The 14393-nt window shown below is 43.9% G+C and overlaps 1 protein-coding gene across 1 annotated transcript in view; it reads right to left on the reverse strand.

Moving 5' to 3' along the window:
• The window catches only part of cacna1ba (calcium channel, voltage-dependent, N type, alpha 1B subunit, a), a 189838-nt gene that overhangs the window by 70885 nt on the left and 104560 nt on the right, over positions 1 to 14393 (reverse strand). Inside the window, exons 17-24 of the mRNA XM_036979605.1 lie at positions 10271 to 10338; positions 9713 to 9819; positions 8492 to 8554; positions 4170 to 4922; positions 3769 to 3962; positions 3445 to 3571; positions 1247 to 1376; positions 694 to 753 (exon numbers count right to left, since the gene is read on the reverse strand). Of these exons, the coding sequence (XP_036835500.1) occupies positions 694 to 753; positions 1247 to 1376; positions 3445 to 3571; positions 3769 to 3962; positions 4170 to 4922; positions 8492 to 8554; positions 9713 to 9819; positions 10271 to 10338 (1502 nt within the window). The remainder of the gene's footprint in view (positions 1 to 693; positions 754 to 1246; positions 1377 to 3444; positions 3572 to 3768; positions 3963 to 4169; positions 4923 to 8491; positions 8555 to 9712; positions 9820 to 10270; positions 10339 to 14393) is intronic.

Consider the following 14393-nt stretch of genomic DNA (forward strand, 5'->3'; position numbering starts at 1 on the left):
CATAGTTAATGGATTAAATAAATAACAGCCATTAGATTAATGAAAGTAAAGTCACAACACTAGCTAAAAAAAATGCATCTGGACATCTGTTTCACCTGGCTGCCAATTCCAGATCTTTTGAGAACATCATTTGAGGAGTCGCCTGAAGCATGAGAGGAATGGGAGACAGAGGAATACAGCCGTGCTAAGGCCAAGGGCTCATAGTGAGGACAACTGGCTACTATTCTGAACTTTGTGTGGTGAGCTTTCTGGCGCTCAAAGCTGCTGAGACATCACCCAAGTAGATGCTACACAGAGTGGAAGAGGAGAAGTCCAGTGGCTATAGGACTCTACAAGATTATCAGCAGACTCCATCACCATCATCTACCTTCCCCTGTCCAGCTCCCTTCACTCAAGCAAAGAACTGACCCTCTCCATCTTTGGATGTTAAAGACTTGGCCTCTATTGGTTGACCTGTCATGATATATTGCTTCTTTGTTTTTTTTGCTCTTGAAGCACTTTGAGATTCTATGAAAAGTGCTATAGAAAAGTAATGCATTATTATTATTAAAGGGCTCTCACTTAGTAATGCATTTAATTAAACATGGGATGTGGCATGAGGCCAATACAACTATAGAAGTAACTGAGTGAAAAACAAAGAAATCAATCCTAGTCTAACATGTAGTAAACATCACATGCTACCCAAGCTCTTACCTTAATCACCATCTCAAATGTGAAAACTCCCGTAAAGACGTAGTCCAGATACTTGAGCACCTGAACAGGACAGTGAGTGCATTAGTAACTAAAAAACACAGCTAAGAGGCCATGCAAAATGAATTATTCCTCCAGCTCATTTGAACAGCTGTCTGGTCCTCTCCTTGCTTACAGATCGATTTGGAAGAACTTTGTTGTCACACCTGTCATTATTTTTCTGACTGAGTCATCAGAGATGTCATAACAGTGTAGATATAAACCAGGGATGGGCAACTGGCAGCCCGCAGATCAATTTCCCCAAAATGTTGTGTATCAGCAGTTTTTATCTCGGTATGTCAGTCACTGACAGTCACTCAATTAGCACTTGTCAGCAAAAGGGCCCGCTCTGACTGCACCTCAGATTTTTTGTGGCCCCCACCCCCATCAAAGTTGTCCATCCCTCTGGTGTACATGTAGATGTACGGACTATGGCTGCCAGATTGAGGGGACGTGTGTGTGTCTGGCATGTCTGCCTGTGTGTGGTGTGTGTGTGTGTGTGTGTGTGTAGACTCACATTGTTGCGTGGAGCGTTGGCCTGGACAGGGTCCTCAGCAGCCAATGCAATGCTACTCATAGATATCACTACCAGGATACACATCTCAAAGTACCGCAGGCTCACAATGTAATGACACAGACGCCGCACCCTGGAAAAGACGGAGAGAAAGAGAGAGAGAGAAATATATACACAGCTAACCTGCGAGACATCATCTAATGTAAACACTGTTCCTAGTAATGGCTGGCTGCATATAGATAGGCTATCACAGTGGCTGGCTGCATATAGACAGTGTCATAACTCTCCTGTGAAGATCTGAAGGATCAGGTTGCAGTGGGTCCGCTCTACAGCGCCCTCTCTCTCTCTCGCAGAGGGAGGGTGGAGGGGGCCACTTTATGGCGGTCGTAAAATACGCTGCCTCTATGCTCTGTAGTGTTTGAGATTGGAATGTAAACTCTGGAACACAGAGACACACTAGGACTTCAAAAGTTTGAATAATTGAACAGTATTTCTGTATTCCAAGCAGTTGAAATGGTCCGTGGACACTTAAGGGACAATCACGTTGAGTTTTGTCATTTGGTGACCTCTCGAAGGACAGGAAACACACATTATTGTATCTTTGGTTGTGTCCACTTCTCAATTATGGGGTTTACATCTAAATGTTGTGAAACATATATGATTACATATGAAACTATTTGTGAAAAGATTAAATGTGATGTTAGCCTTCTAAAGGAGAGGATGGGTTTTCATATAAAGTTGAACTAGTCAGTGGCTACGCCCCCGTGAGTACATACATTTACATTGGCGTCATAGAAAGCCCCCTTCTTCCACAGAGTACAAAACCACTCGTGACAAAATTTACGTTAGACCAGAAAATATGGAAAACATGTTGAAATGGTTGGCAATACAAACTAGAGTCAAGATAACGCCCGAGACGAGGTCCCCACGTTGGAATGGCTATCACTCTAGAGACCAAAACATGCCGGGTGAAGGACAACTCTATCAAAGGACAAGACCAGAAAACATGAAGCGGTAGCTACCCGTTGAAATGGTTGGCAACTCTACAAGAGTCAAAAACGCAGGGACGAGGTCCCCACATTGAAATGGCTAAGAAATCTACAAACTAAAGAACAATTATTCAGGCTGCAGCTGTTTAAATACTTTAGTCTGGTAAACGCATCCAATCTAAGAACATTTCTGAATGGGACTCTGAAGTATCCATTATAACAACCTAAAACTCAGATCGACTCTGATCTCTGGTGGACAAACCAGAGGCTTCCTGTAGACTGACTATCTAGCAGACGGACCGGCGATCGCAGAGAGGGACAGCCAAAAATTGTAAATTGCAATTTATTTTCGAATGAGCGGTTGTTCATGTTCAAAGTATTAGCAATTGCTATGAGTGTAGTTATCCTCTCTGAGTTTCCCGCTCTTGAGTGTCCCCACACCCTTTCATTGTCTACCAAGCCGTCATATCGGCTTAGCCCACTAGGGACTTTTCTATCAAGTCAGTAACCAATGTATGACCTATTTGTGTGTGTGTTTATGTAATTCTGTGATTGATTAAGTTAGTTAGTAAATAACTAATTAAGCCAATTTGTATATTGCTGATTCATTATCTAGGCTAGGTTTCGAGCAGATAGCCAAGGGTTTGAGACATTCAGAATATGACTGATGAGGTAATAATCCATTAATACGTGAATGTAATCGATAAGACATGAAAATATCAGAAGAGTTATATTCGGGAAATTGAAACTCTATAAACAACATATTCCCGTGGTGCCCCGACTTCCTAGTTAATTAAAGTTACATGATTAGTTTAAATTGCGCAATTAAATTACACATAGAGAATTGATTTGATAATATACAGTGATGATATGATGACATATGAATGATAGTGAATGATAGTCAACACTGCAACAAAAGGCTAACACAATGGCTGGCTGCATATAGACAGGCTATCACAGTTTGCTGTTAATTGATCGTAGGTTTATGCAAAGGTTTACAGGAAATCTACAAAGATGGACATTTGAGTGAGTGTGTGGATTTAAAGGAAAGTACTAGTCAATTGCCTTTAAGATATGCACTATAATGTTAACAGGAGTTAAAAGTGGGACCATGTGACAATGTTCTCATGGACGGCAGAGTGCGTGTGGTTTGAATGGTATGAGTTGTGTAGCATATAGTATAGAGCTGCCCACGCCACGTGGCCCACTCACATGTTGGTCTGGCCAAACACAAACATGGAGCTGTAGGGGAGGATGGGTCTGGGTCCGGTCCGAGTCAACGCCTCCAGGGTCTTCTTCTCCTTGTTCATAGGTATGGTCTCACAGTCTATACTGTTCACTGGGACACATATACAAAGCTTTAGATACACCTCAGCAACACAGGACACTGAACTAACAGTACTAGAGTGAAAATAGATTTACGAAACTGACTGGGGATGAGTGTTAGGGTTAAGGTTGGTACTGACTGGGGATGAGTGTTAGGGTTAAGGTTGGTACTGACTGGGGATGAGTGTTAGGGTTATTGTTGGTACTGACTGGGGATAAGGGTGGTCTCCCCAGGCGGGGAGGTGATGGTGACAGGGGGGATGTGGATGGCCGTCCGTCCTGTCCGTCTGACATTCCTCTGGTTGTCTGAGTCCTCAGGTATCTCTGTGCCCCACCTCTGATCTCCAGGGTCCTGCTGGGTGCTAGTGGCCATGGAGTCGCCCTCAGATTCCACATATCTGTCCCTGGGAAACAGAGGAAATGACCATAGAGCAAAACTCATTGATCTCTGGTACTAAGTATACATCTGTTCCTCTAAAATAACGTTATGGGATATGCTTTCATCATTGCAAAAAGATATGCCATACAGATTTGCAGTAGTTAACCAATACAGTCATGCAGAAGTCATCTGGAGATGTAAGAGAGACAGCCAGGGACTGAGACAGTCTTACCTGTGGCCCTTCCCCCTCTCCCTCTCACTGTGCTCCTCTCCCTCCAGTGTGGACTTGCCCCTGTAACTGTGGGTCTTCTGTCTCCTCCTCTCCCCATTGGCCCTGTTCTCTCCCCTGGAGCATATCTCTCCCGAGCGGCCATCTTTGTGGCGTGACCTGCGCTCATCCTTGCGTCCGCTGTTGACAGTGCCATTACCCTCTCTGGCCTGTCTGTGGGAGTGGTGGTGGCGGTGCTCTCTCTCTCCCGTCCCAGTTCCCTCTCTACCTCCCTCGTCCACTGAGGTCTGGTGGTGGTGCCTCCTGCCACCTTCTCGGCTGTGCGACCGCTCACTCTTCCCCTCCTTGCACCGAGTCCCGTTGGGGTCCTTGCTGCGACTGTGATGGACATGGTGCCTACCCTCTTTGCCTGAATCTCCAATCTCATTGGCCTTGTCGATGGGTCTCTCCCTGTCCCGGTGGCGCCTACGTGGCTGGGGGCCGGCTGGGTCCCCAGGGTTATCTGTCTTCTCAGGGGTCCAGGGCTTGAGGTAGCCCATGGGGCCGGGGCCATCGTGGGGCTCCACGACCAGGGGCCGGTCCAGGTGGGTCTTCATGTCAGGGCGGATGTGCAGGGCGGAGGACATGCGTAGCCTCTCCTCAGGGTCCAGCTCGCTGTACAGGGCCTCACTGCTGGCCCGCAGGTTGTGTCTCCTCAGCTGAGTGGTGCGCTGCTCCCACACTGACATCATCTTCAGAGACTTCTGCTGCTCCATACTGCAGGTGGACAGACAGAACAGAGGGACAGGGTAGTTCACCTTTAATAGGGTACACTGAAAAACTCTCCTTTACTGCATGAGTTACACGTATTTGATGTATTTGAAGAGAAGGATAAAAACAGAATTATGGAATACATCACATATCAGAAGACATAAAACTCCTGCATGCTGAAATATATACAGCATGCAAGTACAATGGAGGTTTCTTCACAGCAAAACAGTCTGTTCCCACTCCATTACCACAGGTAAAAAGAAAGCCTTTATGGACAGGCATGGTAGACCAAGGCCATGCTCTGACATGCTTCATTTGTGTGTCTTTAGAGTATTTTGAAATGGTTGAACACATGTATTCTAAATCAGTTGTCTTCCTACCACATGTATTCCAATACGTCATACATTACTTATTTTGCTGTGTATAAAACAGAATTAACTTTCCTACAACAGCATGACAACTATATACAGTTGAAGTTGGAAGTTTACATACACCTTAGCCAAATACATTGAAACTCAGTTTTTCCAAATTTCTGACATTTAATCCTTTAATTCCCTGTCTTAGGTCAGTTAGGATCACCACTTTATTTTAAGAATGTGAAATGTCAGAATAGTAGTAGAGAGAAAGATTTATTTCAGCTTTTATTTATTTCATCACATTCCCAGTGGGTCAGAAGTTTACATACTAGTATTTGGTAGCATTGCATTTAAATTGTTTAACTTGGGTCAAACATTTCAGGTAGCCTTCCACAAGCTTCCCACAATAAGTTGGGGGAAGTTTGACCCATTTCTCCTGACAGAGCTGGTGTAACTGAGTCAGGATTTGTAGGCCTCCATGCTCGCACACGCTTTTTCAGTTCTGCACTTCAAATTTTCTATAAGATTGAGGTCAGGGCTTTGTGATGGCCACTCCAATACCTTCACTTTGTTGTCCTTAAGCCATTTTGCCGCAACTTTGGATGTATGCTTAGGGTCATTGTCCATTTGGAAGAATGATTTGCGACCAAGCTTTAACATGGTACGACTGATGTCTTGAGATGTTGCTTCAATATATGCACATAATTTTCCTGCTTCATGATGCCATCTATTTTGTGAAATGAACCAGTCCCTCCTGCAGCAAAGCACCCCCACAACATGATGCTGCCAACCCCATTCTTCACGGTTATGGCCAAACATTTCTATTTTTGTTTCATCAGACCAGAGGACATTTCTCCAAAAAGTATGATCTTTGTTCCCATGTGCAGCTGCAAACCGTAGTCTGACTTTTTTATGGCGGTTTTGGAGCAGTGGCTTCTTCCTTGCTGAGCGGCCTTTCAGGTTATGTCAATATAGGACTCGTTTTACTGTGGATATAGATATTTTGTACCTGTTTCCTCCAGCATCTTCACATGGTCCTTTGCTGTTGTTCTGGGATTGATTTGCACTTTTCACAAGCAAAGTACGTTCATCTCTAGGAGACAGAACGCGTCTCCTTCCTGAGTGGTATGACGGCTGTGTGGTCCCCATGGTGTTTATACTTGTGTACCATTGTTTGTACAGATGAGCGTGGTACCTTCAGGCGTTTGGAAATTGCTCTCAAGGATGAACCAAACTTGTGGAGGTCTACAATTTTTTTCTGAGGTCTTGGCTGATTTATTTAGATTTTCCCAAGACGTACTGAGTTTGGAGGTAGGCCTTGAAATTCATCCACAGGTACACCTCCAATTGACTCAAATGAAGTTTCTAAAGCCATGAAATCATTTTCTGGAATTTTCCAAGTTGTTTAAAGGCACAGTCAACTTGGTGTATGTAAACTTCTGACCCACTGGAATTGTGATACAGTGAATTATAAGTGAAATAATCTGTCTGTAAACAATTGTTGGAAAAATTACTTGTGTCATGCACAAAGTAGATGTCCTAACCGACTTGCCAAAACTATAGTTTGTTAACAAGAAATGTGTGGAGTGGTTGAAAAAAAATGAATTGTAATGACTCAAACCTAAGTGTATGTACACTTCCGACTTCAACTGTATACTATCATGTCTACTTGTTCTAGCCTAGTGGTCATTTTCAACCCCAGGGCTGCAATCTTTCCTCCATTACTTACCTGACAACAGAGTATAGCTCTAAACTATGAGGTCTCTGACTTGGGGTGAATGGAGAGGAGGCAGGGGATTATTTGAGTGAATTTACAGTATAGTGTACGGTATACTACTGTATAAGGAGGAAATTATACATGCTTATGTAGGGCGAAATAAAGAAGAGGGACAAGAGTTTGGTTCCATCCTGCTTCAATAATGTAAACACGATGATGATGGTCATCACCAGGAAGGTATGTATGCTATTCAAGTAGATTGACATGGCCACCATAAGATAGTTGACCTCAAGTAGTGATGGACTGGGGAGCAGACATAACTCCTAAAACACATAAAGGAGCACATTGAAACAAACAAGGGGCAGACTAAGAGTAAGCTCCCTGCCATTAACAGGTTAGGATACATTGAAAACAAACACAGGTAGAAACAAGAGTTTATAAAGACTGACAGAGGAGAAACATGGGGCGACACAAATAACACAGAATCCAAATAACTTACTTCACTGAGAGGAGAACTAAAACTAAAGGAGACAAGGGAAAGACCCAGATGTTGGTATTGCACTACGATAAGGAGATTTAGTACTTGACTTTATCTTAAACGCGTGTGTGTGTGTGTGTGTGTGTTTGTGTGTGTGTGTGTGTGTGTGTGTGTGTACCTGCGTGCATGTTTGTGTGTGTGTATGTGTGTGTGTGTGTGTGTGTGTGTGTGTGTGTGTGTGTGTGTGTGTGTGTGTGTGTACCTGTGTGCAAGTTTGTGTGTGTGTGTTTTGCCTCTCCAGCTGCTTGACAGTGGCATCTGGTCCTGTGGCACATGGTGGCCATCACAGAGCTGCTCAGATGGAATTGCTGACTCACTGAGCGTCAGCGACAGTTTCTAGTGGCTTTGCTGTGGGTCATTAAGACAGGGAGTGAGAACGGCTTTCAGTATCTCCCCTACAGAACGTCTGCTCTACACAGCAGGGGCTTGCTGTTAACCCAGCCCAGCCCAGTCCAGCAGCACAACAGACTACCTCTGAGTGGTAAACCCAGTATAGGCAGGAAGTCATTCTTTAGAGAGGGAGAGTCACGAGGAGAGCTCAGTCACTGCAACTGCAAGTGCAGATGTACAGTATTCAATACATTCACTGGTCCATCATGACAAACATACAGTATGTAGATACAGCATGAGCATACCATCTCATGACACCCATTACTGAGGCAGGCTTCCACATTCATCTGCAACAGTTCAACACAGTGGAAAACTCATAATGGTATGACACCATGCTCAGTTGGGAGTCAAGGGGGAGATGGAGGAAGGGGAGGGGAGGGGGGGGGGGGGTAGCCTGGTGGTCCAGTGTGGGCTTTAGCCAACTTCTCTGTGTTCGTTTCCAGCCAAGCCCAATATTAAAGGCATGATAACGATAGAAGAATTGGCTACTGTACATAGTGAATGGGACCCAGGCTAGGGAGGAGGAGGAGAGTGATGAGGTAAAGGTAAAGTGTAACGGAGAGTAAACACTCACAGTGAATTAACGCTGCAGACGGACGAGCTGCAAGAGAGTGCACCTCGACTTTGCTTTACAAAACTGCACATGCAAAAAAACAAAAGTTGGGGAGGGAGAACAAAAGAGGGGGAGAGTTCAGGGTCAGAAGGAGGACAGGACACCCTCTTTCCATCCATCAACCTGTCTGTCCCTGTACTTTCCTATTAGACGTCAACTCAATGGGAGTCTCAGTTTGAGACCAGCAGACTGAGGAAACAAAGGAATGATAGTAGCAGTTTTGAGATGTTCAACCTCCAAGACAATAGTGAATATAGTCATATCTCGCAATGCAGAGACAGAAATCTTTGTGCAAGAGACTTATAGGTGCCATGTTTCAAGTCCAGTTACATTACATTTATAATTTGTTTGAGGAAATATGGAGGTAAAAATACTCAAAACAAATATTAATAAGGTTCTCAAATTGATGGCTACATCACATGTTTAAAATAAGATAAAACAGTGCCTTGAAACATTTAGGACAAAACATTTAAAACAATGACAGAATCACATATCCTGCTACCATCTACTATGAAGACACTAATTGCAGATGTTATACATAGGTGAACGGCAGTACAAGGATATAGTGCCACTTATAATGACTGATTTTCTCAATATCTCATGTGGACTATCTATTTAGCTAGCTCAATTGACATTTTATGTTAAGTGCCTGTCACTCAAAATAGATTAGTGGTGGGGTCCAACAATGGTATACACCACAGAACCATATGTCTGAATGCACAGCATTGCATGCTCAATCTATGCTCATTGTTTATGAAAATATCTTGCTGGCATTTCCCTCTCCACTCCATGTTGGCCTGTGTACAGCATACTGTGTAGCCTATGTGGGGGTGGGAGCCAGAGTATTAAGGTATCTCTGACCCTTCTTAATCCTTTTACTAACTGCTTCTCACACATTTACAACATTGAGCCCTACAGTGCCTCAAAGAGAGACCACATGATCAATCAAAACACCAGACATTGGGAACAGAAGGGTTAAATCAATCGAAACTCAGAACACCATCAACAAGAAAACTGGGCCTACAGACAGTATATTGAGCCACAAACAACACAACATCTCATGTAGACAAAACTAAAAAGAATATAAAAGAGCATCTCTCAGGAGGGGAAGACAGTGTGGTGTGCTTGGAGGGGGGGGGGTAAGCAGGGGGAAACTGGATCAAACGCCATATCATGACTTACCCTGTGATGGAGATGTTAGCTGCCGAAATGGGGCTGACCTCCTTCACCTCCTTGACCTTCTGGAGGGCCATCTTCTTAGTGATGGCCACCTCCTGCTCCTCCTCGTCCTGGGAAGTACACACACACAGAAGAAAGAAGATCACACAGGGGTGGGTAGGAGGGCCATCAATGGAGACATGATGATAAGCCCTGCCACAAGCCAACAAATCAACGACATCAACTCTTTCTGGAGTGACCACTAAGATTTAAGCCTCTTCCCCATAGGTGAAATATTAATGGTCGAAAATCCTACAACCAGTTAGGAGATTCATTGCTTTGAGTTATTGACCAGGAAAAACAGCAGTCATCCCAGAACAGCACCAGATGACAGGAACTAGTAAAGCAAGGCACTCTATATCCTAATAGGAATATTACCTGTCTAATTCAACAAGCATCAATGAAATGAATTCACGTGTCGTTTGATTAGACAGCTGACTTTTATGATGGATCATCAGCTGAACTCTTGCTCTCTCTCTCTCGTTCTGAGGCTGGACGCCCTACTGTAATATGTACCATTACCTTAGTGAGCTCCTGTGCGTTTGCAAGGTTGTCAACAGCGATGGCCAAGAAGACATTGAGCAGAGTGTCTGATCAGTGAGTGGTCAGGTAAGTTCAAACAGTCAATCAATCAATATTTACATCAGATCTTAATCTTTCTATACAGCAGAGCTTGACATGAACTATTTTTTGCCACTTTCCCTTCAGACAAGTAGGACTGATTTTTCACTTGCCCCCCTAAAAATGGTCTAACACCATTTTTACATAATTGTATGATGCAAGGAAGCACTTTACAAAATAAAATGCATTACTATATTTTTTACCATAGAGAATCAGACCAAAATGTAGGCTACACGCTGTCTATTGGCTTCTTTGCATATTCAAGCCTGCCTCAAAATACAACACTGCCCCTTTAACACAAATCAAACATTTTATTTGTCACATGCGTCGAATACAACAGGTAGACCTTACCATGAAATGCCTAGTTACAAGCCCTTAATCAACAGTCCAGTTAAGAAAAAATAAGAATTAAGAAAATATTACAATAACGAGGCTATATACAGGTGGTACCGATACCGAGTCAATGTGCGGGGGTACAGGTTAGTCAAGGTAATTGAGGTAATGTGTATGTAGGGTTAAAGTGACCGTGCATAGATAATAAACAGCAAGTAGCAGCAGCATAAAAAAAGGGGGGAGGGGGTCAATGCAAATGGTCCGGGTAGCCAGTTCATTAACTGTTCAGCAGTCTTATGGCTTGGTGGTAGAAGCTGTAAGGGAGCCTTTAACCCAATTAGTTCCACTATACCGCCGGCACATTTTGGACGAAGCCCTTTTAAACATTTTGTGTTTGAGCTACAGACCATTAGTTTGTGTGATAAACAGGGACAGAGCTAGAGCAGTGTTGGTGAGACAAGGGTGGATCCCAAAGGACTTTATACAAACATTTCCGTAGAGTCCAAATGGTTTGAGTTACAAACTGTTAAAAGCTATCTATGAACAGCTGAGACTCATGAACCTGCACATGTAACATGTTTTGTTTACAAGCTACACAAGAGTGGTTAGAAGGTAAGGGGTTCTTCTACATAGAAGATCATAGGAAAGTAAATGGTGCCGGAGGGGATGGCTGCTGTTTTACGGGCTCCTAACCAATTGTGCTATTTTGTGTGTTTTTTTCCCACATTGTTTGTAACTTTTATGGTATGTAATGTTTCTGCTTCCATCTCCTATGACCGAAAAGAGCTTCTGGATACCATGACAGCAATTACTCACCTCGATCTGAACAGAGATTATTTCTTTAATGAGTCTGACGCGAAGGATTTACTGCTGCTTCCGGACCAGGCCCCAATCCCCCTCATTCACATGAAGAGGAGACTGAGATACAGAGGCGCGGATCCGGGTGCCTTGTGAGAATTCGTTGGCGAGTGGGTAACCCATTTCTACCCTCTTTCCTATTGGCCAACATGCAATCACTTGAGAATAAACTGGATGAGCTCTGTTCGAGACTATCCTACCAACGGGACAGTAGTTCGTGGCTGAACTACAACATAGATAAACAGTTGACTGGATTTTCTGTGCATCGGCAAGACAGAACAGCTACCTCAAGTAAGATGAGAGGTGGTAGCCTGTGTTTATTTGTCAATAACAGCTGGCGCACAAGCTTTTGAGTTTTTGCTCCCCTGCGGTAGTGTATGTCATGATAAGCTATAGATCACACTATCTACCAAGAGAGTTTTCATCTATATTTTTCGTAGCTGTCTATTTACCACCACAAACCAATGCTGGCACTAAGACCACACTAAAATAACTGTATAATGCCATAAGCAAACAAGAAAATGTTTATTCAGAAGCGTTGCTCCTAGCGGCCAGGGACGGCGCTCCTAATGACAGGTACAAAGCTCTCCCTCGCAATTCATTAGGCAAATTTGACTATAATTATATCCTCCCGATTCCTGCTTACAAGCAAAAACTAAAGCAGGAAGTACCAGTGACTCACTCAATACAGAAGTGGTCAGATGACATGGATGCTAATCTACAAGACTGTCTTGCGAGCACAGACTGGAATATGTTCCGTGATTCCTCCAATGGCATTGAGGAGTACACCACATCAGTCCCCAGCTTCATTAATAAGTGCATCAATGACGTCATCCCCACAGTGACCGTACGTATATACCCGAACCAGAAGCCATGGATTACAGGCAACATCCACACTGACCTAAAGGCTAGAGCTGCCGCTTTCAAGGAGCGGACAATAATGCAGACACTTATGAGAAATCCCGCTATGCCCTCAGACGAACTATCAAACAGTGAAAGCGTCCATACAGGACTTAGATTGATTCCTACTACACCGACTCGGATGCTCGTTGGATGTGGCAGGACTTGCAAACTACTATGGATCACAAAGGGAAATCCAGTCATAAGCTGCCCAGTGACGCGAGCCTACCAGACGAGCTAAATGCCATCTATGCTCGCTTCGAGGCAAGCAACACTGAAGCATGCATGAGAACACCAGTCCTTTGAAAGGCAGGTCATGGCTCACAACAGCATCATCCCGGAAAACGTAGACCCATTCCAATTCGCATACCGCACCAACAGATCCACAGATGATGCAATCTCAATTGTACTCCACACTGCCCTTTCCCACCTGGACATGTACTCCACACTGCCCTTTCCCACCTGGACATGTACTCCACACTGCCCTTTCCCACCTGGACAAAAGGAACACCTATGTGAGAATGCTGTTCATTGACTACAGCTAAGTGTTCAACGCCATAGTGCCCTCGAAGCTCATCCCTAAGCTAAGGACCCTGGGACTAAACACCTCCCTCTGCAACTGGATTCTGGACTTCTTGACGGGCCGCCCCCAGGTGGTAAGGGTAGGCAACAACACATCTGCCACACTGATCCTCAACACAGGGGCCCCTCAGGGGTGCATGCTTAGTCCCCTCCTGCAATCCCTGTTCACCAATGACTGCGAGGCCAAGCACGACTCCAACACCATCATTAAGTTTGCCAATTACACAACAGTGGTAGGCCTGATCACCCACAATGATGAGACAGCCTATAGAGAGGAGGTCAGAGTCCTGGCAGTGTGGTGCCAAAAAGTGCTACAGCTGCACCATTGAGAGCATTCTGACTGGTTGCATCACCGCTTGGTATGGCAACAGCTCTGTATCCCAATGTGGGGCCAAGCTTTCTGCCATCTAGGACCTCTATACCAGGCGGTGTCAGTGGAAGGCCCTACAAATTGTCATAGACTGTTTTCTCTGCTATGGCACATCAAGCGGTACTGGAGCGCCGAGTCGAGGTCCAAATGCTCCTTAAAGCTTCTACCCCCAAGCCATAAGTCTGCTGAACAATTAATAAAATGGCTACCTGGACTATTTGATTTTACCCCTTTTTTTACGCTGCTGCTACTCTGTTTATTATCTATGCACAGTCACTTTACCCCTACCTACATGTACATATTACCTCAATTACCTTGACTAAACTGTACCCTCGCACATTGACTTGGTACCCCCCGTATTTAGCCTCGTTATTATTATTTTATTGTGTTATTTCTTTGTTTGTTAGTATTTAGTAAATATTTTCTTAAAATTGCATTTCACGGTAAGGTATCGGTTTGGACATGAGGCTGCAGCCAATATGCATATCACCTACACTTTGACATGTAGGCTCTTTATTTATGTACATGAAAAATAGATTTTAATATTATTCCAATGTTAGCCTCTCTGATCGGAGGAATTGTTTGACATTGTGATTTTAGTTCGATTTTTTTATACTTTTCCTTTCGGACAATTGAAATCTATATTGTTGTCCAAGACAAGAGGACAAGTGTTAATGTCAAGCCCTGCTATACAGTATACACTGAGTAGACAAAATATTAAGAACACCTGATCTTCCCATGAGATAGACTGACCAGGTGAATCCAGCTGAAAGCTATGGTTCCCTTATTGATGTCACTTGTTAAATCCACTTCAATCAGTGTAGATGAAGGGAAGGGAAGAGGTTAGAGTTAATCATTTGATTGCGTATGTGTGCCATTCAGAGGGTGAATGGGTAAGACAAAAGATTCAAGTGTCTTTGGACAAGGTATGGTAGTAGGTGCCAGGCGCACGGGTTTGTGTGAAAAACTACAACACTGATG

This window comes from Oncorhynchus mykiss, chromosome 6 (genome assembly GCF_013265735.2).
Source record: "Oncorhynchus mykiss isolate Arlee chromosome 6, USDA_OmykA_1.1, whole genome shotgun sequence".
Taxonomy (NCBI): Eukaryota; Metazoa; Chordata; class Actinopteri; order Salmoniformes; family Salmonidae; genus Oncorhynchus; species Oncorhynchus mykiss.